This window comes from Neofelis nebulosa, chromosome 9, assembly GCF_028018385.1.
Source record: "Neofelis nebulosa isolate mNeoNeb1 chromosome 9, mNeoNeb1.pri, whole genome shotgun sequence".
NCBI classification, from domain to species: Eukaryota; Metazoa; Chordata; class Mammalia; order Carnivora; family Felidae; genus Neofelis; species Neofelis nebulosa.
Window position 1 is genome coordinate 141,224,290 of NC_080790.1, and position 26,122 is coordinate 141,250,411.

At 56.1% G+C, this 26,122-nt stretch overlaps 1 protein-coding gene across 5 annotated transcripts in view; it reads right to left on the reverse strand.

Annotated features, from left to right (window-relative positions):
- ZBTB46 (zinc finger and BTB domain containing 46) overlaps nt 1–26,122 on the reverse strand; it is a 69,508-nt gene that overhangs the window by 5,574 nt on the left and 37,812 nt on the right. For 4 of the 5 annotated variants that reach the window (XM_058686255.1, XM_058686252.1, XM_058686254.1 and 1 more), the window contains 2 exons: nt 19,441–19,725; nt 693–868 (listed from right to left, as the gene is read on the reverse strand). In XM_058686255.1, coding sequence (XP_058542238.1) covers nt 693–868; nt 19,441–19,725 — 461 coding nt within the window. The remainder of the gene's footprint in view (nt 1–692; nt 869–19,440; nt 19,726–26,122) is intronic. The other variant, XM_058686256.1, reaches the window with a different exon arrangement.

The following is a 26,122-nucleotide window of genomic DNA, read 5'->3' on the forward strand; positions in this document are numbered from 1 at the left end:
CCAGGGCGGCCTGGAGCTATAGTCTCACGATCTAATGGCTGCAAGCTCCAGGTGGCCCCACCCTCAGCCCTGAACTCCACCGTGTCCAAGGTAGACTGCACACTGCGGGGAACCTTGTGGTCCACCCCGCCCCCACGGTTCATCACCCACAAGAGTCCCTTGCCCTGTGTCTTTTGGCGAATCTGCCTCCCTGTTTCAAGATGACCTTCTCCTATCACTTCCTGCCAAGCAAATCCACCCGTTCGGCATCTGCTCCCTGGCAACTGCCAGCTAAGGGTGCCCACAAGACAGGTAACCAAACGTCTTACAAGGCCACGGGGGGAGCAGAGGCCGGGTCTCACCACCACTCGGAGCCCAGGCACAGAGGAAGGGACCTCACGGTGGGACCCACGGGGCCAGGGGAGGTCCTGGCAGGGGGAGGAAGCACTTGCCAAGGCCAGGCTGAGGGCCGGGGCTGGGGGTGATGTGGCCCCTGCCCTCAGCACCCCGACCCTGGGTGGGGTTCAAGGTGGTGTGTCCCCCATCACTTGGGCACCCCACATCACCTTCCCGCACACCTCAGCCCCCCACAGTGTGCCCTGGCCAAACCCGTGCGGAACCCGGACCCCGCCCAGAACCCGGCCCAGCCCCACCCCCGACCCCGCCCCGGATCCCGCCCCGGACCCCGCCCAGGACCCCCCGCGCGCGCTCACCAGCGTGTGCCGCTTCATGTGCTCGCGCCGCGTGAACTTCTTGCCGCAGATCTCGCAGGGGTAGGGCCGCTCGCCCGTGTGGGAGCGCATGTGCCGCTTGAGAATGCACTGGTGCATGGCCGAGAAGCTGCAGTACGGGCACTTGAACTTCTTCCTGATCACCGTGAACTCGTTGACTGAAAGACAGCAGACCAGCCGGTCAGCGTGCAGCCCACCGGCCCCAGCAAGGCCCTGGCCCCTGCAGACTGCCCCCAAGCGCCCCCGGCGCCCGGCCCCTGCCAAGGGCTCTTCCAGGAGGTCTGGTGTCAGAGGTGCTGGGAGGGCCGGGGCCAAAGGTCAGAGGCCACTGCTTCCGCTTTTTTAAGAAAGAGACCTTCTCAGGGGCGCCTGGGTGGCTCAGTCGGTTGGGCGATCGACTTCGGCTCAGGTCATGATCTCGCAGTCTGTGAGTTCGAGCCCCGCATCGGGCTCTGTGCTGACAGCTCAGAGCCTGGAGCCTGTTTCCGATTCTGTGTCTCCCTCTCTCTGTGACCCTCCCCCGTTCATGCTCTGTCTCTCTCTGTCTCAAAAATAAGTAAACGTAAAAAGAAAGAAAGAAAGAAAGAAAGAAAGAAAGAAAGAAAGAAAGAAAGAGACCTTCTCAGACACAGCCAGTATCTTACCCATCAGCATCCGGTACCCCGTGGTGTCCACATGCAGAATCGTAACAAAGACACGGGTATAAAGACAGGAAGCCAGAGGACGGCCCCCAGCCCGCAGCGCTGCTCACGGCCACAGGCGGACGGTGCCCAGCAGGCAGTCGGGCAGAGCCACCCTGTCCAAACATCTGCAGGCCGGTGGCATTGCATTTTGTGCCCAGAGGAAAGGAGCCTGCCTGAGCAGCTAGTGGACAGAACCAAGGGAGACGCCTGGGCCAGCCCCAAATGTGCCACAGCGGCCGGGGGGCGGGGGGGGGGCTCCTCCCACCCACCCTTATTTCCACACTTCAGAGAATGACGCCATGGGCCCCACAGGGGTCACCCCTGTGGCCAGCTTGAGCACATGGCTGGGGCCACACTCCACGCCAGGATGTGGCCATACCCTCAGAATCATCTCGTTCCACATTCCAGGTGGCCTCTTGGTCAAGAATGTCAAGGGGGTTGGGGTCCCTGGTCCCGCAGTGGGGTCCTCAGTGTGCAGGGCTCCACTGGGCACTGGGCAGCTTATCCTGAGTGGTGCCCTTGGCGACGGGGACCCACAGACACCACAGTGACCCCGTCTGGAACACACATTAACCTAAAGACGTCCTGAAGACAGGTTTCACTGGGATTGCTGGGAGCAGCCAGTCTTGGGATCTCATTTCCTGCTGTGAAAGGTGGACATCTGTCTGGATGCAGCTTCCTGGGCCCTCGCATCGCCTTACACTCTGGAGGGCACTTGCCCGACTGCACACCAGCACCGGCACCCAGCAGACAGACCAGGGGTAACAGCGGTCAAGACCAAGGTGGGCTGCTGGAATGAACCCCAGCAGGGGTGTGGACACCGTCAGCTGGCAGTCTCCCTCCACACCCTCAGACCCCTGCCAAATGTCCAAGTGTGGCAGGTGCTGACCCCACTCACAGCTGCCCCTGGAGGTGCCCAGGAGGCAGATAAGAAAACCGGCACCCCAGAGTAACGTAGCCCAAGACAGCGGGACCCAGGAAAGCTAAGGCGACTCAGACCCTGGGCCCCTCCTGCTGGAGGGGACCAGCCAGCCTGCCAGAAGCGTGGGCCACCCACCAGGCCGCCCAGAGGCAGGGACCCTCACTGCCATCTCCGTGAGCCCTGCCCCGTGGCCCCAACTCCATTCTGCTGTTCACACCTCAGTGTGTCGCCGTGGAAATGACGCTGGCTGAGCTGTGCAGAGCAGAAACCGCGGACGCGCCGGCCCCTGGAATGGCCTGCTTCGAGCCGGGCCTCACTCCCACACCTCTGTTCCTAGGATGTGACCACTTCGGTGTGGGGGAATGCTGCGTCTCTCTCTGCTCTTTTTTTTTTTTTTTTAAACATTGATCCATTTTTGAGAGTGAGAGAGACAAAGCATGAGCAGGGGAGGGGCAGAGAGAGAGAGGGGGACACAGAATCCCAAGCAGATGCAGGCGCCGAGCTGTCAGCACAGAGCCCGACGCGGGGCTTGAACTCATGGACTGCGAGATCATGACCTGAGCTGAAGTTGGATGCTTAACCGACTGAGACACCCAGGCGCCCCTGCTCTTTCTTTTTAAGTTGGCTCTACGCCCAATGTGGGGCTTGAACTCACGACCCCAAGATCAAGAGTTGGGTGCTCGGCCGACTGCACCAAGCAGGGGCCGCAAAGCAGCCTCTGCTCTTTTTTAAGTGTTTCTCTCAAGAACACTTAAAAGGCATCTAAAAAATCAAGTGACCCAGGTTTCTGTATTTTCCAGTGAGACCATCCACCCACCACGTGCCTGAGAGCTGAGGACCCGGGGGCTTCTCGACACCCCTCGGAGAGCCGATCCCTACAGGGACACACTCCCAGGAAGACTTTACCCCCACTCAGGCCATCACGGCCCCCACACTAAGCCACGTGGACTTCATCACAGCTCACGGCCAATGCCACCGCGGAGCCTTGCTGCCGGCTCGCCTCACGGTTTCTGTGCCCGTGGAAAGGGTGCCAAGCCCCCACCGTGCCTCTCAGAAATCTCAATCCCGTCCAAAGAAGTAAAGCATTTTCCTAAACTTAGGAGCTTTTAACATGCATTTGCTTGCACACACGCACACGTGGCCGGGGCGGGGGGGGGGGGGGAGGCGGGAGCTGGGGACAGGAGGGAAGGTACAGCCGGGGGAAGGGGTGACGCCAGAATGCTGCAGAGAACATGACAGCCAGCAGGAGACAGGGAAAACCACCAGTAACCCATCCCACAAGGTGGCCTCAGCTGACACCTGTCTTTGGAGTCCCGTTTCTACGCGTAAACATATTGTTAAATCACAGAACTGGAATCGTCACGTACCGTCATACAGAACTGCTTCAGACAGAAGCTGCGTGCCGGCCTGGGTCAGCCCCAACTCACGGTGACCACCTTTCCATGCTATGCTTTCCAGTGGCAGTTTCACACACGTTTGTTTGTCTGTGTGACTGAGCCCATGAGGCCCCCGCGAGAGGTCCGCGCATCTGAACACCTGCCGAGGGTGTGCTCTGAGGAGGAGCACGGGGACCGGCTCCCCCGGCCCCGGCCCCGGCCCCGCGGCCAGGAGCCCCGAGACCAAGCGGGCGTGACGGCGGTCACCACAACTGCTGGGCGAGCGGCCACGGGCTGGGGAAGAGAGCTGCAGGCGGGTTTCTGGGCTGTTGAGAGGGCAGCCTGCGGGCCCAGCGGCTTCTTCAGCCGAGAGGAGCCGCCCTTCCTAAGGGAGGGCCCGGAGGAAGGGGGCTGCCGGGTGCCGCTGGGGCTCTGGTCCCCAGGGCGGGGGGGCCCCGGCACCCCCCACGGCAGGACCCGGGACATGGGGACGCACACTAGGAGCTCTGAGCTGTGGGGGACGTCTGTCTGGCTGTGCCGGTCACACCTGGCACAAGTGGTCTCATCTGCCTCTGCTGGCCCGGCCGTCCAGTCAGTCAGTGGACTCTGGGAGGGAAAGGGAGACGAAGTGAACTTTTATGTTATTTTATTTAAAACCACCTTTTTTTTGAGAATGTGTTTAGTCATAGCTTCTATAAACACGACAGTTAAAATGCTGAATTACATATTCCAGCCTTCTGTATTTAACAACTCAGACGAACATGTGAAAAAAATTTCTCCGTGCGGAAGTGCATTTTTCCCTAGAAAAACAATTTAGCTCACACAGGCACAGGAGTGAGTAAGGCTCCCCTTCAGGGCCCCTCCCCGGGAACGCAGCCCCCGTGCGGCTACGGGACGCTTGAAACATCCTCTGAAGTCACCCTGTCCCAGCACGTTTTGGTGTTTTCTTAGTTTCCTGTCTCGGCCAGAACACAACACCACAAGCTGGGCAGCTTTAAAGCAACAGAAATCTACCGTCTCCCGGCGTGGAAGTCAGAGTCCGAGGTCCAGGCAGGGCAGGGCCGCTGCCTCTGGGGGCTCCAGGCGGTCCAGGCGTCCTGGGCCTGAGGTCACGTCCTCCCCTTCTCTGTCTCCCTCACGTGGCTCCTTCTCTGTGGCTCTCCTCTCTGTCTCTTCCAAGGACACTTGTCACTGGACTTAGCTCCAACATGGATATTCCAAGATGACCTCATTTAATTACCTCTGCAAAGACCCTTTTTCCCAAACAGGGTCACACTCAGAGGTTCCGGGTTTTAGGACATGGACACAGCTTATGCGGTGGGGGGGGCACCATTCAAGCCACTCATTGAGTGGCCGGCACCGTAAGCACGGAGGGAAATGTTCATTGGCTGTCGTGACCGAAATAACTTACTCTTGGAAAGAACCTAACACTTCTAGGACCTGTGATTTACGGTCTGTGTATCTTAGAAAAACTTTCAGCCTCACACAGCGTCCTTCTCATAGACACTAATAAAGCCCTAAGAGGCCAATGATGAAAGAGCAATTGAAATAAACGAAAGAGCGCAGATACCATTAAATTGGAACAGACGCTCTGCCCATCTGTCCCCAAAACTGAACCCTCTGGCCTGGGACCAAGCATGCCAGCAAAATAGCAAGCTTCAGTGATCAAGGAGCAGGGCTTCAGAAGCTGGCACCAGCTTGACTAGAATAAATTCAGTGACATTCGACTATGATTTTACAGAAGTGTGTCTACGAGGACACTGCTCGGCAAGCACCACTGCCCCCCTGCCCCCCGTCCTGGACCTCCCCGGCTCCGTGCAGGGCCGCAGGAGGATCGGATCTGTCACAAAGATCCGCCATTCAAGCGAACATTCCACGACTATTTCGTGATATCATCAGAGACTCCAAGGAACCGCTAGTAGGACAAATGGAGTTGGCAGGTTGCAGACAGGTGCACAGGGGAAGTTTCTCCAGAAGAGCACGCGAGTCTACCCATATCGCCGTCTGGATTTTTTAGCCTACCTCTGATGACAATTTCCAAGAGACTCCACTTCATGTGAACCCCACTTTGCTTTCCTGTTTACAAATTTATCGGGCTATCGATTATTTTGTGTTAGAATAGAGTGAAGCTATGCTATGTCCAAATTATCTTTGAAAGCTTCCTAACCTTACATGAAGTGCTCGTACCTGAACTGTACGGCTCAGTGAATCTTTACCGACGTTCGCACCCACGTGACCACCATGTACGTCAGGACTCTGCACGTCCGCAGCACCCTGAAGGTGCCCCTGGTCCCCTCCTAGTCAATGTCCCCCCATAGGCAATGACCGTTCTGCCGTCCATCACCATACGTTTGCTTCAGGGTGGGATCGCACACTCGGGCCCGGCGTTATTCTCGTAACATAGTCTGCAACAGTCACCACACCGCTGCCTGGAGCTGGGCTGTTCTTGTTTGTTGCTGCATAGTATTCCATGGTACGACCACATGACCACGCACCCATCTTACAGCTGAAGGATATCCGACCTGAGGACAGTGGTGCTCAGACGGCTCTCATACATGCCTCCTGCTGAACAGGGCTCTCACTTCCGTTGGACATAAACCTGAGACAGGAATGCCTGGGCCACAGGGTACTTGGACGTTCCATCTTGGTAGATACCAAGAGGTGTTTCACGTGGCTGTGCCAATTTATGTTCCCTCCAGCCACACATGAGTATCCCAGCTGCCGCATCTTCCCAGAGACCAGGCATCGCCGATCTGTCGGTCTCTGCGCTCCTGCCCCTGGTGGCCCAGGCGCCACACATCTCCCATCCACTGGAGACACTGAGCCCACCGGTGAAGTGCTTGTTCAAGTCTTCTCATGGATTTGCCAAGTTGCCTCTTTCTTAGATTTTTAAAGTTTCATGTATTCTGAATGTGACTCTTTTGTCAGATATATTTATGGCAAACATTTTCTCTACTCTGTGACTGGCCTTTTACTCCCTTTAAGATACTGTTAGTGGACAAATTAATAAACTTAATGAAGTCCATTTTTTCAGACTTTTATTATTAGTGATTTTTATGAACTGCTTAAGAAATTACCACCATGATCAGAAGCTATTCTCTCCTAGGGCTGCTTCTAGAAACCTGTTACTTTTTATAATCAGGCTTATGATCCATCCCAAATTAACTTTTGTGCTTGGCCTGAGGCAGAAATCAGGATCCATTTTCCTCCTCGACATCCGGTCCCCTGAGAACCACGCACGACATCCAATTCACTGAAAACCACATACGACATCTGGTCCCCTGAGAACCACGCACGACATCCGATTCACTGAGAACCACGCATGACATCCGATTCACTGAGAACCACGCACGGCATCTGATCACTGAGAACCCCGTACGACATCCGGTCCACTGAGAGCCACGCACGATATCCGGTCCCCTGAGAACCACAGACTGGAAGGAACGGCGGAGGCGCCCCCACCCATGTCAGGGTCTGAGCCAGACTCCGCTCCGCGGTCGGCTTGTCCGTGGATCACTGCAGCTCTGTAATCCTCGCGTCCACGAGCTCTCCTTCTGCAAGAGGCAGCCTCCACTGTGTCCACACTCCTTCTCTCCTGGACTCTGGTGCGTGCACATCTGGGGTCCTGGGGTAGCCCCTTTGGGGTTGGCCGATTCCAGGAGATAATAAATAACTTTCCTCCAACTAAGCCTTTCACATGCGAGCCAACTCTCCCACTGCCTCACCCAGCACCACACAACCAGCCCCCGCGAGCCACTAAAGTCAGTCAAACTGGCCATCCTGAGCCTGCCGGCTCTCTCCCACGTTTGGTCCCATTGGTCCCGAGGAGGCCACAGTCAGGGCTCCTTCCCCGGCTGACCTGGTGCATCCGGGTCTGATAGAGTGTTTTCTAAGGAATTTGAGCGTCCCCTCCCCCCCAACTTGTCAAATGTGTTGGCATAAAACTGTTCACAGTATTTTATTATCGTCTAATGTCCACAGCATCTTAGCGGTGATCTTTCCAACACCTTTTATTTACAATTAGCACTGCCTTCTATTTGTGCTGATCACTGTTGATAGGAGTTCACTAGCTTTATTGATCTTTTCAACACACCGATGTTCCGTTTTGTTCACTTTCCTACTGGATGTCGGATTTCTAGTTCATTGGGTTTAATTTGCTATTCTTTTTCTCATTTCTTGACCCCAAATTCGCCTCAGTGCAGCTACAGGCATGAGGTCCCCTCATGCATCGTGTCAGTCCTGATGGTTTCTATTTTCATTATCACCTGGTGGAAAATAGTTTATAATTTCCATTGTGACCTATTCTCGGACTTGGGGATTATTTAGAAGGATGTTGTTTGATTTCCCAACATTTAGGGGATATTCCAGTGCCTTTTTGCTGTTATTTATTTATTTGTTAATTTAATTTCACTGAGGTCAGAGAACACGCTACGATTCCAGTCCTTCGGTTCTGAGACCTGCACCATAGCCACACTTACCCTTCGACTCTGTTCATGCCTCAGGTGCACTGGGAAGAGTCTGCACCTGTTGCGTGTGAATTCAGATTGGTTACTTGTGCTGTTACAAGTGGCACATCCCCGGACTGGGATGGGAGACACCTAACCCAGCAGCAAGTTGAATCCAGCGACAGATGAAACAAACACCTTGACCAGATGGATCTACTACAGAAATTCACGGTTCGTGTAACATCTGAAAGCTGTTCAGATCTCTGTCCTCCCTCACATTTGTCCGCTGTCCTGTCAACCACTGAGAAGACGTGCCAAAATCCCTGACTCTAACGTGGACTCGTCTTACTCCTTTGACGGCGTTCAACTTTTACTTCCTATATTTTTTATTTTGAGAGGGAGAGAGACAGGGACAGAGACAGAGAGACAGAGAGAGAGAGAGAGCGGTAGGGAGGGCAGAGGGGGTGAGAGAGAGAATCCCAAGCAGGCTCCACCTCAGGGCAAAGCCCGACGTGGGGCTCGATCTCATGACCCTGAGATCATGACCTGAGCCGAAATCAAGAGTCAACCAACCGCTCAACAGACTGAGCCACCCAGGCACCCCTCCTTCCTATACTTTAATACTAAATACATGCACTTAGGGTTGTCACATTTCCTACAGAATTGACTCTTTCATCATCCTGGAATGTCTCTTGAGTAATAGTTCTTCAGTTTACTTTGACATTAAGATTAAAGATTTCCTTTAGGGGTTTCCTTGGTTTATCTTATTTATCGCTTTGCTTTAATGCTTTTTGTGTGCTTATCTATGACTTATGTCACCTACAAACAGTACACTTTTTTAAAGCAGATTTTTTCACCTTTTTATTGGAGTCTTTAGTCTATGGGTCATGACAGGCACAGCGGGGTGAAACCTATCATCTTAATTTGTGTGGTTATTTGTGTGGTTCTTCTGTCCTTTATGTGTTTTGTTCCTTTATGCCTCCTTGCCTGCCTTATTTCAAATGAATCAAGTTTTATTCCATTTTTTCTCTTCATAAGCCTTTAGCTGTACTTTACCACTTTTGCCATTATTTACACGACTTCAAGAAGAATCCAAGAACCACTCAAGCTCATTTATCCCGGACCCTTTGTGCTGTTAATGTCATGCATTCGACTCCAATTCCCGTTTAAAACCCTGGAAGAAACTAGAAATGTTGTTTTAAACAACCGAGATGCGTTTGCAGCACTCACGTGGTCAATTCTGTGGGTCGCCTGCCAAGGGCCACCCTCCAGCCAGCGTGGGGTCAGCCGGCAGTGAACTCTCGGGTCGGTTTGTGTGTTTGGACAACAACATCTTCACGCGGCCCCGATCGGTGAAGGGCATCTCTGTGGGCACATCAGAGGGCAGGCTCCCCGCGGTACTGGGAGGTGTCGCTGTGCCAAAGAGTCGACATCAGTTGTTGCTCCCCCGAAAGGGGAGACTTTTCTTCACCGGCTGCTTTTTTAAAAAATTTTTTTCTCAACGTGTATTTATTATTGAGAGACAGAGAGACACTGAGCATGAGCAGGGAAAGGGCAGAGAGAGGGGGAGACACAGAATCCGAAGCAGGCTCCAGGCTCTGAGCCGTCAGCACAGAGCCCGACGCGGGGCTCGAACTCACAAACCGCGAGATCATGACCTGAGCCGAAGTCGGACGCTCAACCGACCGAGCCACCCAGGCGCCCCATCCGGCTGCTTTAAGATGTTTCTTTTTGTTGCTGGTTTCCAGTAGTTTGACCATAATGTGCCCAGATATTGTTTCCTGTTGCTTTATTCTGGAATTCATTCTGCTCTGGGGTTCCTGCGCTTCTGAAATCTGTAGGTTGACGTCTTTCATCAGCTTTGGGAAACTGAACTTCTGTCCCACGTCCTCCTATCTCCTTCTGGAATTCTAGTTACTCATGCATTCAGCATTTTCACTGCGCTTCCTGTGCCTCTTTGCTTTTATTCCATTCTTGGGTTTTTTTCCTAGGAGCTTCCTAGTTCACTAACCCTACCTTACGCTGTATGCAGACTGCTATTAAACCATGTAGTGAATCCCTAATTTCAGATATTATACTTTCACTTCCAGAATGTTCCTTGAATATGTCAGTAGTGGGTCTTCATGTCCCTGCCAGGTGAATGTGCTGTGTGCCCGCCTTCCCTGGAGGGATTCGGTCATGTGGCTCTGTCACTTAGCACGTGCTGTCACCTCTTCCTAGACACCAGGCATGGCTGATGAGACAGCGGGGACGCTACCCGTGGGGTCAGTTAAGGTTTTATTGCATGTTGTTATGACTTCTGTTGAGCAGATAGATTCGGGACGATCACCCTCCCCTGTGGAGCTTTGCCTTAGCTCTTGTTGGGGCTAAATTTGGTCTCATTTGGTTTTGGTCTTACTCTGAGGGAGTGACTCTCACATTCAAAGTGTGGCCCCTCCGGGGTCTCTGCTGAAAGCCCAGGGTGTCTCCTTGCCTCCCTCCCTGGGCCTGAACTGCCCTACCCCCCCGTGTCCCAGAGCCGCACAACCGTGGAGATCTCTGCTCTGTGCATGGCTCACAAGTTTAAAGGGCTCGTGTGCAGAACTGGGGGCTCCTCCTCTGTGGGTTCTTGCTTTTTGAGATTTGCTCCTCCAGTCCCAGCCACTCTGGGTGCCCCGAAGGACACCCTCCATGTTCTTGCATAGCAAGCACACTGCTGCTCTGTGCTTGGCCTGCTTCCTGTCCCCCCGTTTGGGAAATCCACCAGCAAAACCTCAAGGTGAAAACATAGCTCGTCCTGTGTGCTCTTCCACTCTCTAGGAGCACAGCCCCATATGTGCCACCTGAGCTGGCCAGTCTCCAGGGTGTGTGTGTGTGTGTGTGTGTGTGTGTGCGCGTGTTCGCCAGATTTTCAAATGGTATTTGCCTGGAGAGTAAGCCCAATACAAGCCAGTCATGGCTGAAACTACAAGATCAGAGAGTTTTCCTTAAAATAGAGCAATGCCTTTTCCCCAGCGCTGGAGTTATATACACAAGTGCAAAACCAGCAATAATCAAGACTAGATTATATATTGTGTCTGGATTTTGGGGTCTTTCTGATTTTTTAGGTAAACTCTATACCCAACGTGGGACTCGAACTCACAACCCCAAGATCAAGTGTCACCCGCTCAGCGACTCGGCCAGCTAGGCGCCCCTGGATGATATATTTTAAATGCAATCTAAATTAGTAATTTAACATCCCCAAGTGAGTAGAAGACTTCAATTCTATACATGCATGCACACGTGAGCCCCTGCGACATGGGACTGACAGCCACGTCTGTGGCATCTGTCATTCCCCAGCACATGAACACGGCAAATACACCAAGAGGCCCGAAGCGAATACAGATGTGGAGCGGGTCATGTGGCAGTAAATATACCTAAACAAGAGCCAACTGTTTATTACTGAAATTCTGTGTTCAAGAGACATTGATGTTACATATTGATAAGTTTTTAAAAAACTCTTTGAGATCAATCCATGAGCCACAGTATTTCAATGAGAAATTCAACAAAATACGAGCAATGGATATCTAAATGCACCTGCTGAAAATTCCATATTACGTGGCTGTACAGTTTTAAGGGAAATAATGGTAAATATAAGAACCCAATCAGACAGCTATCTATTCTAAAAATGTTTCTTGCGCCTCTCATCACTGGACCATCGACCACAAACCTATTTCTTTCTTCTTACAAACCTATTTCTCTTAGGCACCATCTAAGAGGATGGTACCTGTCTGAAACGTGTTAACTGTTTTACAATTTTTAAGTCATCTCCACACCCAGCGTGGGGCTCGAACTCACGGTCCCGACATCAAGACTTGTGTGCTCCACCGACTGAGCCAGCCGGGAGCCACAACCGTTTTAAAATTTTAACTACAGCCTTTCAGCACAACAGCACAGACAGACGGTCCCCAGTGCAGATGTCCACACTCCATCCACCCCGGGGAAAAGTCCTCCAAGTGAGCAAATAAAGGGAAAAGCAGCCACCGGACCCCTGTGTCCCCACCTGGTGAACTCAGAACCCAGACAGCCACACAGGCTCTTTCTGCCAGTGTCCACATTTCGGCCGGGACTGCCGGGCCAGGCCAGCCACAGCGCGGTCGGGGGCTGGGCCCGCGAGGGTGGGGGCCGCCCGGCAGAGCGACGGGGAAGCCCCGCCCTCTCAGAAGCCAAGCCACTTCCGCCTCCGCTCGCTCACTCGGCAGCCCCGCACTGGGGCCGCCCGCTTCCCTCCTAGGAAAGCACCCGCTGCCCTGCCGGCAAAAGTGAGCCTCCGGGCCCCGGGCAGCCCGCCACATCCCCAGCCACCTGCTCCGTGCCAGTGAGCAGAGGTGCGACCCAACACGTCCAACAGAGGCGGGCAAGCAAACACAAGGCATTCTTTCTGAAAGGAAGCAGTTTCGGTAACTCTCCTAAACCTGGAGAGAGACGTCGTGAGACACACACATCAAGAGCATCGTGCGGAGGCCCTGTCCTCGGATTTTTCCAGACAGCAATGGGGTCGGAGCTATCAGGTTCCTTGCTGCAGGGACGGCGGCGTACTTCTCTGCCCCCGCAGACGGCAAACCCTACAACATCCGGGTGAACCCCAGCCCTGTCGCCCAGAGGAGCCCCGCCCACCTGCCCACCAGCAGGGCACTGGAAGGCCTTCTGCACCTGGCTGCCGTGTAGTAACAGCTTTGTTTTCATTTATTTTTTATTTCGAGAGAAATAGCCAGTGGGGGAGGGGCAGGGGGGGGAGAGGGAGAGGGAGAGAGAGAGAGAGAGAGAGAGAGAGAGAGAGAGAGAGAGAGAGAGAAAATCCCACTCAGGCTGCAGGCTGTCACAGCAGAGCCCGAAGCAGGGCTCGAACCCACGAACCAGGAGATGATGATCTGGGCCGAAATCAAGAGTCGGACGCTCAACTGACTGAGCCACCCAGGCACCCCAAGAAGTGACAGCTTCAAAGGCTCACACGGATGCCTAGTGCAGCCTCCACAGCTGTCCCCGTCCTATGTGATTCTGCCGTCACCCAGTGGCCACCAAACCTGAATGCCAGGCCTGGCTGAGGCAGAGGCAGGTGGGAGCGTCTGCTCCAGAGCAAAGGTGCCTGGTGAGGCCTCTCCAGCCTCGAGGCTGTCAGCAGAGCCCTCTGTTTCCACGGGCACCTCCCTCACGGCTCCTTTGCTGACTTCATGGTCAGGCTGTCGGAGCTCTGGGCGCCCATCAGGTTGCAGGGTGGGGGGGGGGGGGGAGTGCTGGCCGCACGGCATGCTGGAAGAAGGCCCCAGACATCCTGGGGGGCCCCTGGCCCCCACAGACCCTCCCAAGGGCCAGCGGGGGCCAACTCCAGGGCAGGCCTCCTGTGGAGCCCAGGGCTCCAGCTAACAAGGGGCATCGATCCAGAACAAGACACAGACAAGTTACAGGCGGTCGGGACGTGACGATGCCACCTCTTATCAGGTCCCTGCCATGGTCCCTGCCCTGTCACCATGAGGACAAGCTGTCCCACATGTGGGAAGGGAGGCTACAACTGATTCTCAGTGAACAGACACTCAGGGAAGATCCATGCACAGAACACGATCTATCTCCCACCAAAACCGTCCTGTTGGAAAAGACCGCATAGGAAATCAATTAATTTCAGAATCCAAAATATGTGAGTAAGCTCTTCTTAAAGACTTATTTTCCTTCAGGGAGACAAGCAACCCTGGCAGACCTTTCTTTTATAAACAACCCCTCGGACCCAAAGAACAGGAAGGAGAGCTCACTGTCCGTGACATTCCTGAGGACCCAGGGTCCATGACGGTCACAAACGTGCGGCCACCAGCACAGCCATTTTTAACCCGCAGCTGACGAATCAAATGTCTTCGCATCAGGGGGAAATTCCTTAGAGAAATCTCTTGACTTAAATATAAAAACGTACGTTCAGGGGCACCGGGGTGGCTCAGTCGGTTAACCATCCCAACTCTTGGTTTCAGCTTGGGTCATGATCTCACGGTTCCTGAGTTCGACCCCCACGTCCTGTTTGGGATTCTGTCTCCTTCTCTCTCTGCCCCTCCCCCGCCTGCTCTCTGTATCTTTCTCAAAATAAATAGAAATCAACTTTAAAAAATGCACTTTTATTTAAATTTACTTAAGTACATGTCTATATTACACGCACATGGAAAACGAGAAGTACAGCAGAGGGAACACAGTTGCTGGCACCTGCCGACAGACGGCAGGCGCCCTGCGGGGAGCGGGCGCAGAGGTGTGCAATCAGGGTGCCGCACGCCGAAAACAACGCAACAGCGTGTCAACCGTGCCTCAGTAAAACGTACGGACACATATACATGACCGACTTAACCTTACGTCAGGCTGTGAGAGCGTAACGGTAACTACCGCCAAAGCCCGTAACTTTGTCAACCTAAAGTGAGGTTCCTCTCACTGGGCCGAGCTGAGCACCAGAGACGTCTATCTGGTACAGCAGCTTCTGCTCTGGACGCTCATCGTGAGCCTGGTACGACCACAGACATGCCGGGGACGCACCCGAGCCTGCCGGACGGCGGCTGATCCGGGACGCTCGGGACGTGGCGGCCGCTCTCACGTCTTACCTGGGCTTGGGGGGGTAGTGCTGTCCTGGGCTGGGTCTGGCCATTCACCAGAGCAGGCATCCCGGGCTCTGAGTGGAGGGTGGAGGGGCCAGAGGGAGGGGCCTCTGCTCTGCGATGAGCATCCCCCCAAGAGTGACTGGGGCTGGTGCCAGGCCCTGGGAACACAGGAAACGAGTCTCACCCACGTGAATGGACACCTGCTGGTGGCTTGTTTGGGAGAGTTCCGGGAGCGCTGTCCTTGATCCTGATGCCGTGAGCAGAGCACTGCTATGCACGAAGCCTGGGTCTCGCCGGGGGCCGGTGTTTGGGTATTTTTATCAGCTCACCACCCCCAAACAGCCGGGGTCTCCGCGTGCGACTTGTCTGCGTTCCGGGTCTCTCTCCCAGAAGCAAAATGATTACAACAGAGGGTTCTAGCACAGAAAGTGAGGACACGTTGTGCAAACACAAGCACACGCGCACCTGTGGCCTCGAGAAACGATCTTCCGCGAAGTACTTCAAGGTGTGTCGAGCAGGGTGTTTCTCTACAAGTGCGGTGACCTCATCCAGTGCCTCTTTGCAAGAAGTCGCTTAGAATTCCAGGGTCAATCCAGAATCAAGAAAAGGTCCTTGATTCATTTCTTTACGCATGATAGGAAATAATCTTTAACCACAGTCAGAACAGAAAACGGTTCCGCTGTTCCCCACAAAGTGCTCCTGGACGTCGGGGCCGGCCTGGGTCAGGCAGGGACGGGCACAGCCCGGCGGCTCCGGGGCCCACGCAGAAGCCCCCGCTCGCGGCCACGCCACGCTCTTTTGAGGCTTCCCTCCCCGTGAAGAGCTGGAGGGAACGTGGCACGTGTTGCGCCCAGACACGACAGCGCCCGCCCGTGAGCACCGGGGGGAACCCTCAGCTCGTCCCTCACACGTGGTATCTACCGACTGAACACCAACAACAGCAGGGCCTTCTCAGCTGCTGGGGGGACGTGGTGGCTTTACGAGGCGCCCACCCTCCCGGACCGCGGCGGGCCGCTCCAGCAGCTCGGTCCCGTGGCAGTTTTCAAGGCCCAGGAAGGCGACGCCCGCGTCAAGGTCCCTCTCAGACCAGCGCACGCTCACAAACGCAGCAGGGCCGAGTCTGGGGACACAGCCCATGCTTCTCAGTCTCTACTCAGTGAAGCAGGACCGTGAGCAGGTGCGGTGCTCGCCTACCCCTGGAACTCGGGAAGAGCAGAAGACCCAAGTTACGCCAAATCAACACGAACAGGTCCTTTAATCAGTTAGACCGTTGATCTAGAAATGAAACTGTCCGAAAACCCTAACAGCCAAGCCAATGCGATTAGACCCGTTCAACCTCCCCTAGAAGGTTCCGGACTGCCCAGGGGGAACCGTGAATGCTGGCTGCTGGTTACCACTGGTGCCCTGCCTGCACGTGTGGCAGGCCCCTTGATTTACACACCTGCAACTGTTTCCCTTTCTGTCGCCGAACCGCCACGGCCAGGCCTTGTGCCCTAGCACGTCCCGCCTCCAGAAGGCCCGGCGAGCAGGGGCAGGACCCCACCCCGCACAGCCGCTCGAGCCTAGCACCACACCGTCCTCTCGCTTCTCCGGCTACGAGCCCACGTCTGCTGGGACGTGGACCCATTTGGGGCGCCCCAGAAATCATGTAACAACACGTGCATCATCAACAACCCACCCAGGGAGGCTGGAGCTACCGCGGCCTGGCCTTCTGGCACTGCCCGCCTCTCACGCCAGACCAGGCTCTGGGGACGCCTCATGCCGCAGCCCCGGCCCCTGCCCTTCTGAGCCACCCGAGGAGGAAACAGAGGCCCCTGCGCCCGCCTGAGCTGAGGGGTGGCCCCTGGGCTGGTGGAGCCCGGGCGTTTCACCCCAGAGCTTTGCTATCAGCACACCTCCTCAGAGGTGCCGTCGAAGGCTCGGGCACACGCACCGCTTGCCCACCGGGCTGGAGACGTCAGCTGCCGGCTGGTGCCTGGGGCTCCGGGAACACGTCTCCAGGCTGAGCCGGCGCTGGGGGGTGAGGAGGGAGGCGCAGGACCAAGTCGCCGGAGCCAGGCCCTGCTAGGCCGCGTTCCGCCGAACAGAACAGTCGCTCCTGCCCATGAGGACGCATCTAGGAACCAGCAGTGGTCGTGGAGGGTGACCGGCATGGGATTCTGAGCCTGACCCCTGGCCACGGGCGCCCGGAGAGACCGTGCCAGTCAACCGGGCACCGCCGAGCAGACAGCACAGAGGAGTCGCTTCAGCCCCTTCTCGGGGCGGGAAACGTGTAGCAGTGGCCCGGGCCATACACCAACACTGACACGCTCGCGGGGACAAAGACCTGGAAAGCGGGTGCTGGACAGGTTGCCACCAGCCCTCCTAACCCCGGACGGCGGCTCGGCCTCCGTCCGTCCGATTCCTCGAAGCCACCTGCCAGGGACAGGGCGGTGGGGGGCGGGGCAGGGGCCGGCGGCCAACCATGACGTTTTGGGAAACAAGGTTTTTACCTGGGTATTTTCATTCCTCGATGTCACAAATACCCGGTCGCAGACTTTACTTGGGATGTCAGAAAACAACGTTTTAAAATAACCCATTTTTGCACCCTGTTCTCTGGCCCCTCTGCCTCTGGTAGGTTCGTACAAGAAAAATGGGGGATTTAGAATAGGAGAAGCAAGGAGATTAAAACATAACAGAAATAACAGAACAGCAAAATCCACTGAGAGACTTTGCCTGGAACTTGTCACAGATGTACTAAAAATAAATGGTAGAGGGTCCCACTGCCGGGCTCTCCGCTCCCTCCAACGTGTGACGCCTCTGACAGTCACACACGTGCCCAGCATTGCGACGCATTAACACAGTGTGTGGTGACCACTCGGGACGAGGCAGGTCTGAGGAGAAACGTCCACCCACGAGATGGGAGGGCTGCCGCGGGAGGGTCCGGGCCCACACGGGACCCCCGGGAGTGGGGGGCCAGCCCCCCTGGCGCGAGGCCCACTGCCTGGCCCAGGGTGGCTCCCAGCACAGATGCACCAAAGGCCTTTTGGACAAGGCCATGTTGGAGGCAAAGCCTGGCAGACAGGGTGACCGTGAAAAGCACCGACGACCACCCCTTGTCCCAAAGTCACCCTTGGCGGCACCGGTCGGGCTGCCCACGGTCTGGGACGCACGGTGCGCACGCGTGCGTGAGGAGCGTGTGAGGGGTACAGAACGAGCGTGCCCCCACCTCCCCACACAGCCACCCATTCCCCGGAGCATCCCCCTGCTCTCCTTCCACGAGATCCACAAAACCTGTCCCGCCGACCCCCAGCCAGGCGCCCCCAGCACCCGTCAAGTGTCCTGGGATCGTCCGGCCCCGGAGCCTCTGCCCGCAGCATAAGGTCTGACGCGAGACGGGGCAGGACCGACGTGTGGGAGCACGTCAGCCACTCTCTGCTCACACATCTGAGGGTCCACAGACACTACTGCGTTTTAAAGTCACAACGACCGTGTGATGCGGTTCTCAGCTGGGGAAATGAGCCTCAACATGCCTGTCAGAGCGTGCCCAAAGCCAGGCGGCCCGTCAGCGAGGTACTCGGCTTTGGGTCTGACTTCACAGCCAAGTCCCATGAACCGACCGCGGCATCCAGGCTGCTCAGAATATGGCAACGGCTCCTTAAGTCCAGGGAAATAAAGTCAACAGAAACGTCGTTCCCACTTTTAGTCTTTATTAGCCATAGCGATTTTCATCACTCCAACACAAAATCTTAGGAAATTTCAGCGCTCACGAAAACAGAGTTGTAAAAATACTGTTTTTTTACATTGAACATGAAAACAGTTTGCCCTTCCCAAACCCCGAACACAGACGATGGACCTACTTCCTGCAGTGGCGCTCGGGAGACCGCTGCGTCCACGCGGGCCGTCTCTCGTGCCCCGCACGCTCGCACCGCAGGCCCCTGCACCCCTGCTACACTCAGCGCCTCCCGCTGTCGGGGGAGCCCCCCGGGCCTTGTCCCCTCCGGCGGCCACGGGGTGCACTAACCACACTGTGCGCTAATCCCAGGACGGCCAGAGACAGTGCGGCTGCCTCCTCCAGGGCACTGGGTGGCCACCACGGTCCCCGAGCGCCCCCAGAATGGATCTTCGGAGCGTGTGTGGCTCGCTCTCGGGCTGGCACCCAGAGCGTGTGTGGCTCATGGCCGGTTACATGTAAAAGCCAAATGCCCTCGAGTCTGGTTGGGAGAAGGACGGCCCGGGGGCTTCTCCGGCTGGTCTGTCATTTGCTTCGGGACAACTGGAGTTCGGCCGGAGACATTTACGGAGTGGGCACCCTAGGCCTTTAAACGCTCACGTGTGACCACGTGTGACCAGCATCATCTAGCGGAGACAAAGCAAGGATATGCGCACATCTCTCCCCTGCGGACGACAGGCACGCTGAGGCGGGACCAGGGCCAGCAGAGGGAGCCCGAGTCTGTCCCTTCGCACGAAGGCCCCCTGCGGGTCCCACCTCGCAGACGGCGCGCTCGGGGTGCCCAGGGCACACTTGTAAGCCTGATGTGGGTTTTGGCTCAGATGCCAGCAGCTCAGTGATTTCTGCCTGAAGCCTTCGAACAAGTACTTGCTGTTGCCCTGACAACCGCCCATCAACCACCTTCTCCACCACGTGACCCCAGGCCAGAGCGGTCACCACCCCCTCCCCCCGCCCCCCGCCGCGCGGTGCGCACCCCTCCCGCACCACCTCTGCACTCGGCCACGCACTTACGGGACAGAGAGTGGGTGCCCTTGGGCAGGTACTCCAGCAGCAGGGAGCTGTCTTCCCCGAGCACGTCCGCCTTGAGGGACAGCAGGCTGTTCTTACTCATGAGTGCCGCCCGCAGGTTGGCCACCGCGGCGGCCTGCTGCAGTGCCTCGTCCTTCTCGGGGGTGAGGGGCGGGCCCAGGTAGCTGGCCTCTCCTCCCAGGAGACCCTCGTCCACATGGCCGTACAGCTCAGCCCTCTCCCCGCGGCTGTCAGAGCTGCTGGCTTCGGCGACAGTCAGGTCCGCGCCTGGGGGAGCAAACACACAGAGGACACGCAGGTCATTTAAGACTCTCCAATCGGAAACAGGACGTTTAGGAGAAGCCAGGGTGGCGGGCTGAGCACCTGGCTGCTTTTGCCAAGCCCACCCCCGTCCTGCTGGCGGAGGCCCCTCGCCTGCCCCGGGACGGCGGCGAGGCCGCGGCCTCGGGCGGGAGCTCCACTCAGCACGGTGGGGGACACGGGACAGGGGCTGTCCTCTCAGAGAAGAGGCGACACGGAGCAGGGGTCCAGGACCGAAGAGCCACGAGCACAGGCTCTCGGAAAACCCCCAGGGTCTCAGCTTTGGCGATGGGCTCCGGGATACGACAGCACGAGTGCCAGCGACAGACGGACACATCGGGCTCTGGCAAAACTAACACCTCCGACGTCTCAGAGGAGGCTATGGAGAAGCGAGAAGATGGGGCTCCCGGATGGCTCCGTCGGAGCAGCAAGCCACACTCGATCTCGGGGTCCTGAGTTCAAGCTGCAGGGCGGGTGTGGAGTCCGCTCAGAAGTTTAAAAAGGGGGTGCACCTGGGGGCTGAGTCGGCTGAGTGTCTGACTCGATTCCAGCTCAGATCATCACCTCGAGGTCCCGTGTCGGGCTCTGCGCTGGCCGCTCGGAGTCTGCTCGACACTCTCCGTCCCCCACGTCCCCCACCCCCACAATAAACTTTAAATTTTCTTTTGAAAAAAGGAAAGGAAGAAAGACGACAAGCCGTGAGAATGTTTGCAGATCACAGATCCGACTCGAGATCCTGTTCAGAAGAGTTACCGACGCTTCCAACTCAATAAAGAGACAACCCAATTCTAAAGTGGGCAAAGGACCTGAGTAGGTACTCCTCCAAAGAAGATCCAGAAACGACCGGTGAGCAGCATCCGACACCCTCAGTCCTCAGGGAAACGCACCCGAGCCACACCGCGAGGCCACCGCACCCCAAGTGTCAGACGGTGACGAGGGCTGAGAAGGACGTGCGGGAACCGGAGCCTTCTCCCCTGCGACCGTCCCATGGCGCGGCCGCTGGGGGAGAGCCTGACGCCCCTTGGAGGAGCCGGTGCCCGGAGCAGTGGGGGACCCACGTGCACACTCACAGTGACATGGGCCACAACAGTCAGAAAGAGGAAACGGCCCGCATCCAGCAGCGGCTGACGGACAGACGAGACGGCCCATCCTCACAGGGGACTACTGCCCAGCCGCGGAAAGGCACGAGGCACTGACACACGCTGTCCCGGTCGCAGACCCGGAAAGCCAAGGCGGTGCATGCGGGCCGTTGACCCTTCTGAGCCCCGGTGAGTTCCACCAGAAACCTCAAGGACAGATATTCAAGCAGCCCTCTGCGCCCCTCACACGGCCCACCCTGCACATCCCGGGCCTGGCAAGGACGCCCCCACCCCGGGCTACGGCTCATCTGTGCAAGGAGGTTCTGGAATAAACGCCACGTCCAGGAGGCTGGAGCGTGAGACGGAGGCCGCCTGAACCTTGGACTCAGGCTACGTTGTTTAGAAAAAGCTGGCGAGCACACCAAGCGTCCAACTTCAGTCTGAAAAGCGGGCTGAGTTCCCAAGATTCACTTATAAGTTAGTAACGTAGGGTCTTCCCTCACCTGGGACTGTCACACGCTTGTGTGCACACGCACTCACTCACACCCCCCCGAATGCACAGACAGACGCAGTCGCTCACACGCACACGTGTGGGTGGCACACAAGCTATGCTGCCTCTGGACAGAACACTGACAACAGCTCTGATTCCAGGAAGACCCTGCCCCCAGGACACGGCGTCAACATGACACGTGGCTCCCGGCAGACACGTCACACGTGTGTGGCAGAGAGAAGTGACCACACGCCAGCTGCATGAGCGACAGAAAGACACGCAGGGTAACTTCCTGATGCCAACCTCTTTTATTATTTTTTCTAATGTTTATTCATTTTTGAGACAGAGCTTGAGCAGGGGAGGGGCACAGAGAGAGGGAGACGCAGAATCCGAAGCAGGATCCAGGCTCCGAGCCGTCAGCACGGAGCCCGACGCGGGGCTTGAACCCACAAACTGCGAGATCATGACCTGAGCTGAAGTTAGACGCTTAACCAAGTCACCCAGGCGCCCCTGAGTTGTTTTTTTTTTTAAGTTTGTTTATTTGAGAGAGAGAGAGAGAGAGAGAGAGAGAGAGCGCACATGTGTGAGTGGGGGGAGGGGCAGAGAGAGCCTATCTGTGCAGAGCCTGATGGATCTCACGACTGTGAGATCATGACCTGAGCCAAAATCAAGAGTCCAGTGCTTAACTGAGCCACCCAGGCGCCCCAACAAGGTGAATCTTTTTGATAAAAAGTGATAGTTTTCATCATCTTGAGTTTTGGGGCAACTTAAAAAATTTTTTTTTTTATGATGTTTATTTTGAGACAGAGTATGAGTGGGGGAGGGGCAGAGAGTGAGGGAGACACAGAATCCAGAGCAGGCTCCAGGCTCCAAGCTGCCAGCACAGAGCCCGATGCAGGGCCCGAACCCACGGACCGCGAGATCATGACCTGAGCCGAAGTCGGATGCTCGGCTGACTGAGCCACCCAGGCACCCCACTGACCTCTTTTTAATAAATGGAGCAAACAGGATTAAAAATACCAACATTTAATTGTAAGGGCTACATGTTAAATGTAAAGGTTTTATTCTACAGGGAAATACAGTGTTTTTTTTCTCTTCTACAAATGATACATCTTAATACTTGAAAATTTAGATCACAATCTTTAGCTAAAAAGCAGAAAAGAGATTATGATGAAAATAAGCAGAATGTTTAAATGATCAAACTAGATCAGGCAGTGTTAGTTGCAAAGTGGGGTATGAGCAGATTCGGAAGAGGAAAGAGTGGGTTCCAGCCACGCGAGGCCTAGAGTCTGGGGGGACACGGCTGTCGTGGAGGCAGGAGGGTCGGGAGGGTGAGGGGCGCTGACCTCACAGCCAGGGCGTCTTGGGGGGCACGGTCTGGTCGAGAGCCAGCACCCGTTTTCGAACGTCTCCCCAAACCTCCACTCTTCACAATTCCTAAAAATGCTCACAAGGTGCGTTTGACAGTGTTGGTGTAGATGTCACAGCCCTGTCTCGCCCACCAAACGGGCACCCAGCGTGCGCCCTGTGCCAACACCACCAGTGGGATGGACAGCCAGCACCGCCAGGGCACCGTCCCCCCTCAGCAGCTGGTCACAGCCCAAATCACACCCGAATAGGGTACAATCCAGTTCAGAAAGATTAAGTGTGCACTTCATCTAGAATTTACCTCCTCACTCTGTCAGCAGGGTAATTCAGTGGGTAAAAGACAAGCTTCTGGCAAACAGTATCGGAACGAGGCACCTACACACGAAAATCAATCCGAACCACAGACCGGAGCGTCACACCAAAATCTGTCAAACTTCCAGGAAAAGCACACAGGGCTCAGCAGAGATTTCTGCGATAGGACCCAAGGACTATGCGCCGTAAAAGAAAAAAGTCCGCAATTCGGGCTTCATCAAAATGTGAAACGCGTGCTCCTCCAAAACAACGTTAAATGAAAACATGAAACAAAGACGGGGAACGTCTGCAGAGCACACGCCTGGTGAGGGCCTTGCGCCCAGAACACAGCAAGGACGCTCAGCTGCGATGGGAAGGCCCTCAAGACTCCAGCAGACACTCGGGGAAAGCAGACAGAGCGTCGGGGGCAGGTCCAAGCGGGGCTCCCCGCAGCCAAAGCCTCAAACCTGACGGCACAAGCCAGCCTGGTGGGACCCTCGCAACGAAAGCCACGCGAGTGACTGATAAACAGGGAGACAAGAGCAACCACGTGGCCCACGAGGGAGCCGCCAAGGGGAGGGAGGAGAAGCCACGCCACTCGCTCTAGAATGCTGCAAGTTTACCAAGGAACAACCTCCAGCCTCAAGGATGATGCACGGCAGAGAGCACCTCGCACGAGGCCAGCGAGAGCCTCAAGTGCCAGCCCCCGGAGCTCACCCGTGAGGACCCAACGCACGTCCGCACGGTGGCCTCCCAGCGCGCCCCCGGAGCCTCCTCGTCGCACCCGAGACCGCCCAGATGACCCAACGTCCACCAGCAGGACAGGGGTGACAGCCGGAGAACAGAACACCAATTCTAGTTCTGGAAATACAAGATGACCCCTGACACCCATGGCAACGGCAAAAACCTCACAGGCAAGCGGAAATCCCAGACGCGCGGGCAGATTGCCGGCTGCCAAAGATCGGGGAGGGCAGCACCCCGGGGTCCTTGGTGGCGGCTGTGGCGGGGGGAGGTCTGCGGGTCCTGTCCGTGTCTGGGGTGGGGGGGTGAGTGGAAAGGGCAGGAGGGTCCTTCCCGGCAGTGAAAGTGTTCTCTATCCAGATGGCAGAGGTGTCCGAGGTTGTCAAAACTCATCCAACTCACCGCCTAGGGCACTTACAATTAAAAAGACAACACGTGGTGCGCCTGGGGGCTCAGTCAGGTAAGCATGGGCTCTTGGTTTCAGCAGGTCACCATCTCACGGTTTGTGAGTTCAAGACCCACGTCGGGCTCTGCGTGGACGGCACAGAGCCTGCTTGGGATTCTCTCTCCCTCCCTCTCTCTCTGCCCCTCCCCTGCTCATGCTCTCTCGCGCTCTCTCTCTCTCAAAATAAATAAACTGAAAAAAAGAAAAAAAGACAACACGCCAAGCTATGGAGGATGTGGGGGGTGCGGACGCTCAGGAAAAAGTCTGGCAACTTCTTATAAAGCTCAAGTCACCTGTCCTCTGAGACCCAGCCACTGCACTCCGAGGTATTTGCTCGAGAGAAATGAAAACATACGTCCACAAAACAGGCTTTTGCCGAAAGTGTTCGCGGGAGCCTCACTCACAACAGCAAAACCTGGCTACTGCCCAGGTGCCAGGTGGCTGGCAGGTGGCTCTCCCAGACAAGAGGCTGGGACACGAGGCACAGCCATGCGGTTGTGAGTGGGGAGCGCGTACTCCGTGATGTGGCTCGTGGGACGCGAGGTTTCTTCCAGACAAAGCGCTGGACAGGCTAGGTCGACCCACGGCAGAAAAAGTCAGGTTAGGGGCCACGGGGCTGGGGCAGGGATCGATGGCCGGAGGCGGAGGGGACACTCTGCTCCGAGGGGGCTCAGGCGCACGCGTTTGTCTAGACTGGTCAAGGGGTGCGGCAGGCCTGGTGCGTGCAGGGCGTGGGAGTGTGCACACGGGCTGAACCCCAATGAAAAACCTGCTGTGCTCTGGAATGAAGTATACTGATCTGCTAGGTAGTTTGAAAGGCACCAAAAATAAGATGTGTTTTTGGACGATTAGGTGAATAAACATACAATAAAGCAAATGTAGCAAAACATTAAGTGAAGAATCTGGCTGGTAGACGTGCTCGTTTTCTTTTTCTTTTTTTTTTTTTTTTACCTTTTCTCTAAGAATAAATGTTTCCCCAATAAAATGTTAAAGAGAGAAACAAGAAATTGTTCAACCCGAAACTGTTCACTCGAAATCTGTGCAGTTTACTGCATGCATATCATGCTTCAAGGAACAGAAAAAAAGAATGGCAATTTTCACCACAAAACCTTGCTAATTACACGTATGCGCCATGGGGTAGGCTGATCGCGGTCCTTAGACGTCCAGGTCCCCATCTCCAGGGCCTGTGAGTGGGCAACCTCATGCGGCACAAAGGATGGAGTTAGGGGCCCTGAGGTGGACGACTGTCCCAGATTATCCGGGTGGGTCCGTGTCAACAGAAGGGTCCTTCTAAGGGGAAGAGGGCGGCGGGGGGGGGGGGGGGGGGGGGGCGGACTCAAGGAAGACAGGGCCTCTAGAAGCTGGAGAAGGCCAGGAAATGTCCTCCCCTGGGGACTCTAGAAGGAACGCAGGAGCCCTGCCACCCCACCCCTGACTTCTGAGAGCTGGAAGATAGTGAGGCCACGGGGCACACGGTAACTTCTCGTGGCAGCTGTAGGAAACCCCCGCACCCCCGAGAAGCACCTCCAGAATACAGCAGGAGAAGCACGTTCAGAAGCGCTGGAAGGTGTGGCAGCAGTGACTGTCACAGCCCAAACCAGAGGCAGCCGGAGCCATCCACATCGGCACGGGAGTGGACAGTGCGCGTTCATGCGGTGGAATCACCCTCAAGTTCAAATCAAGACAGGATCCAGTGAGACAGCTACACGTCTGCGAACTGACCACAGAGCAGCGGAGGCTCCCTGCGGATGGGACAGGCACGAGAGCCTGAGCTCCGGTAAGCTGCTGGGGGTGGCCCCCTGCACTCGGAGAGGGGACAGGCTCCTTTCTGCACAACCCTAGAGCACAACGAGGTGCTCATAGGCCGTGCAAAAACACATTTCCCGGCTGCCTAACAAAATGGCAATCACACCAACTCAAGCACATTCCACTGAGATCCCTCTCCCTCGT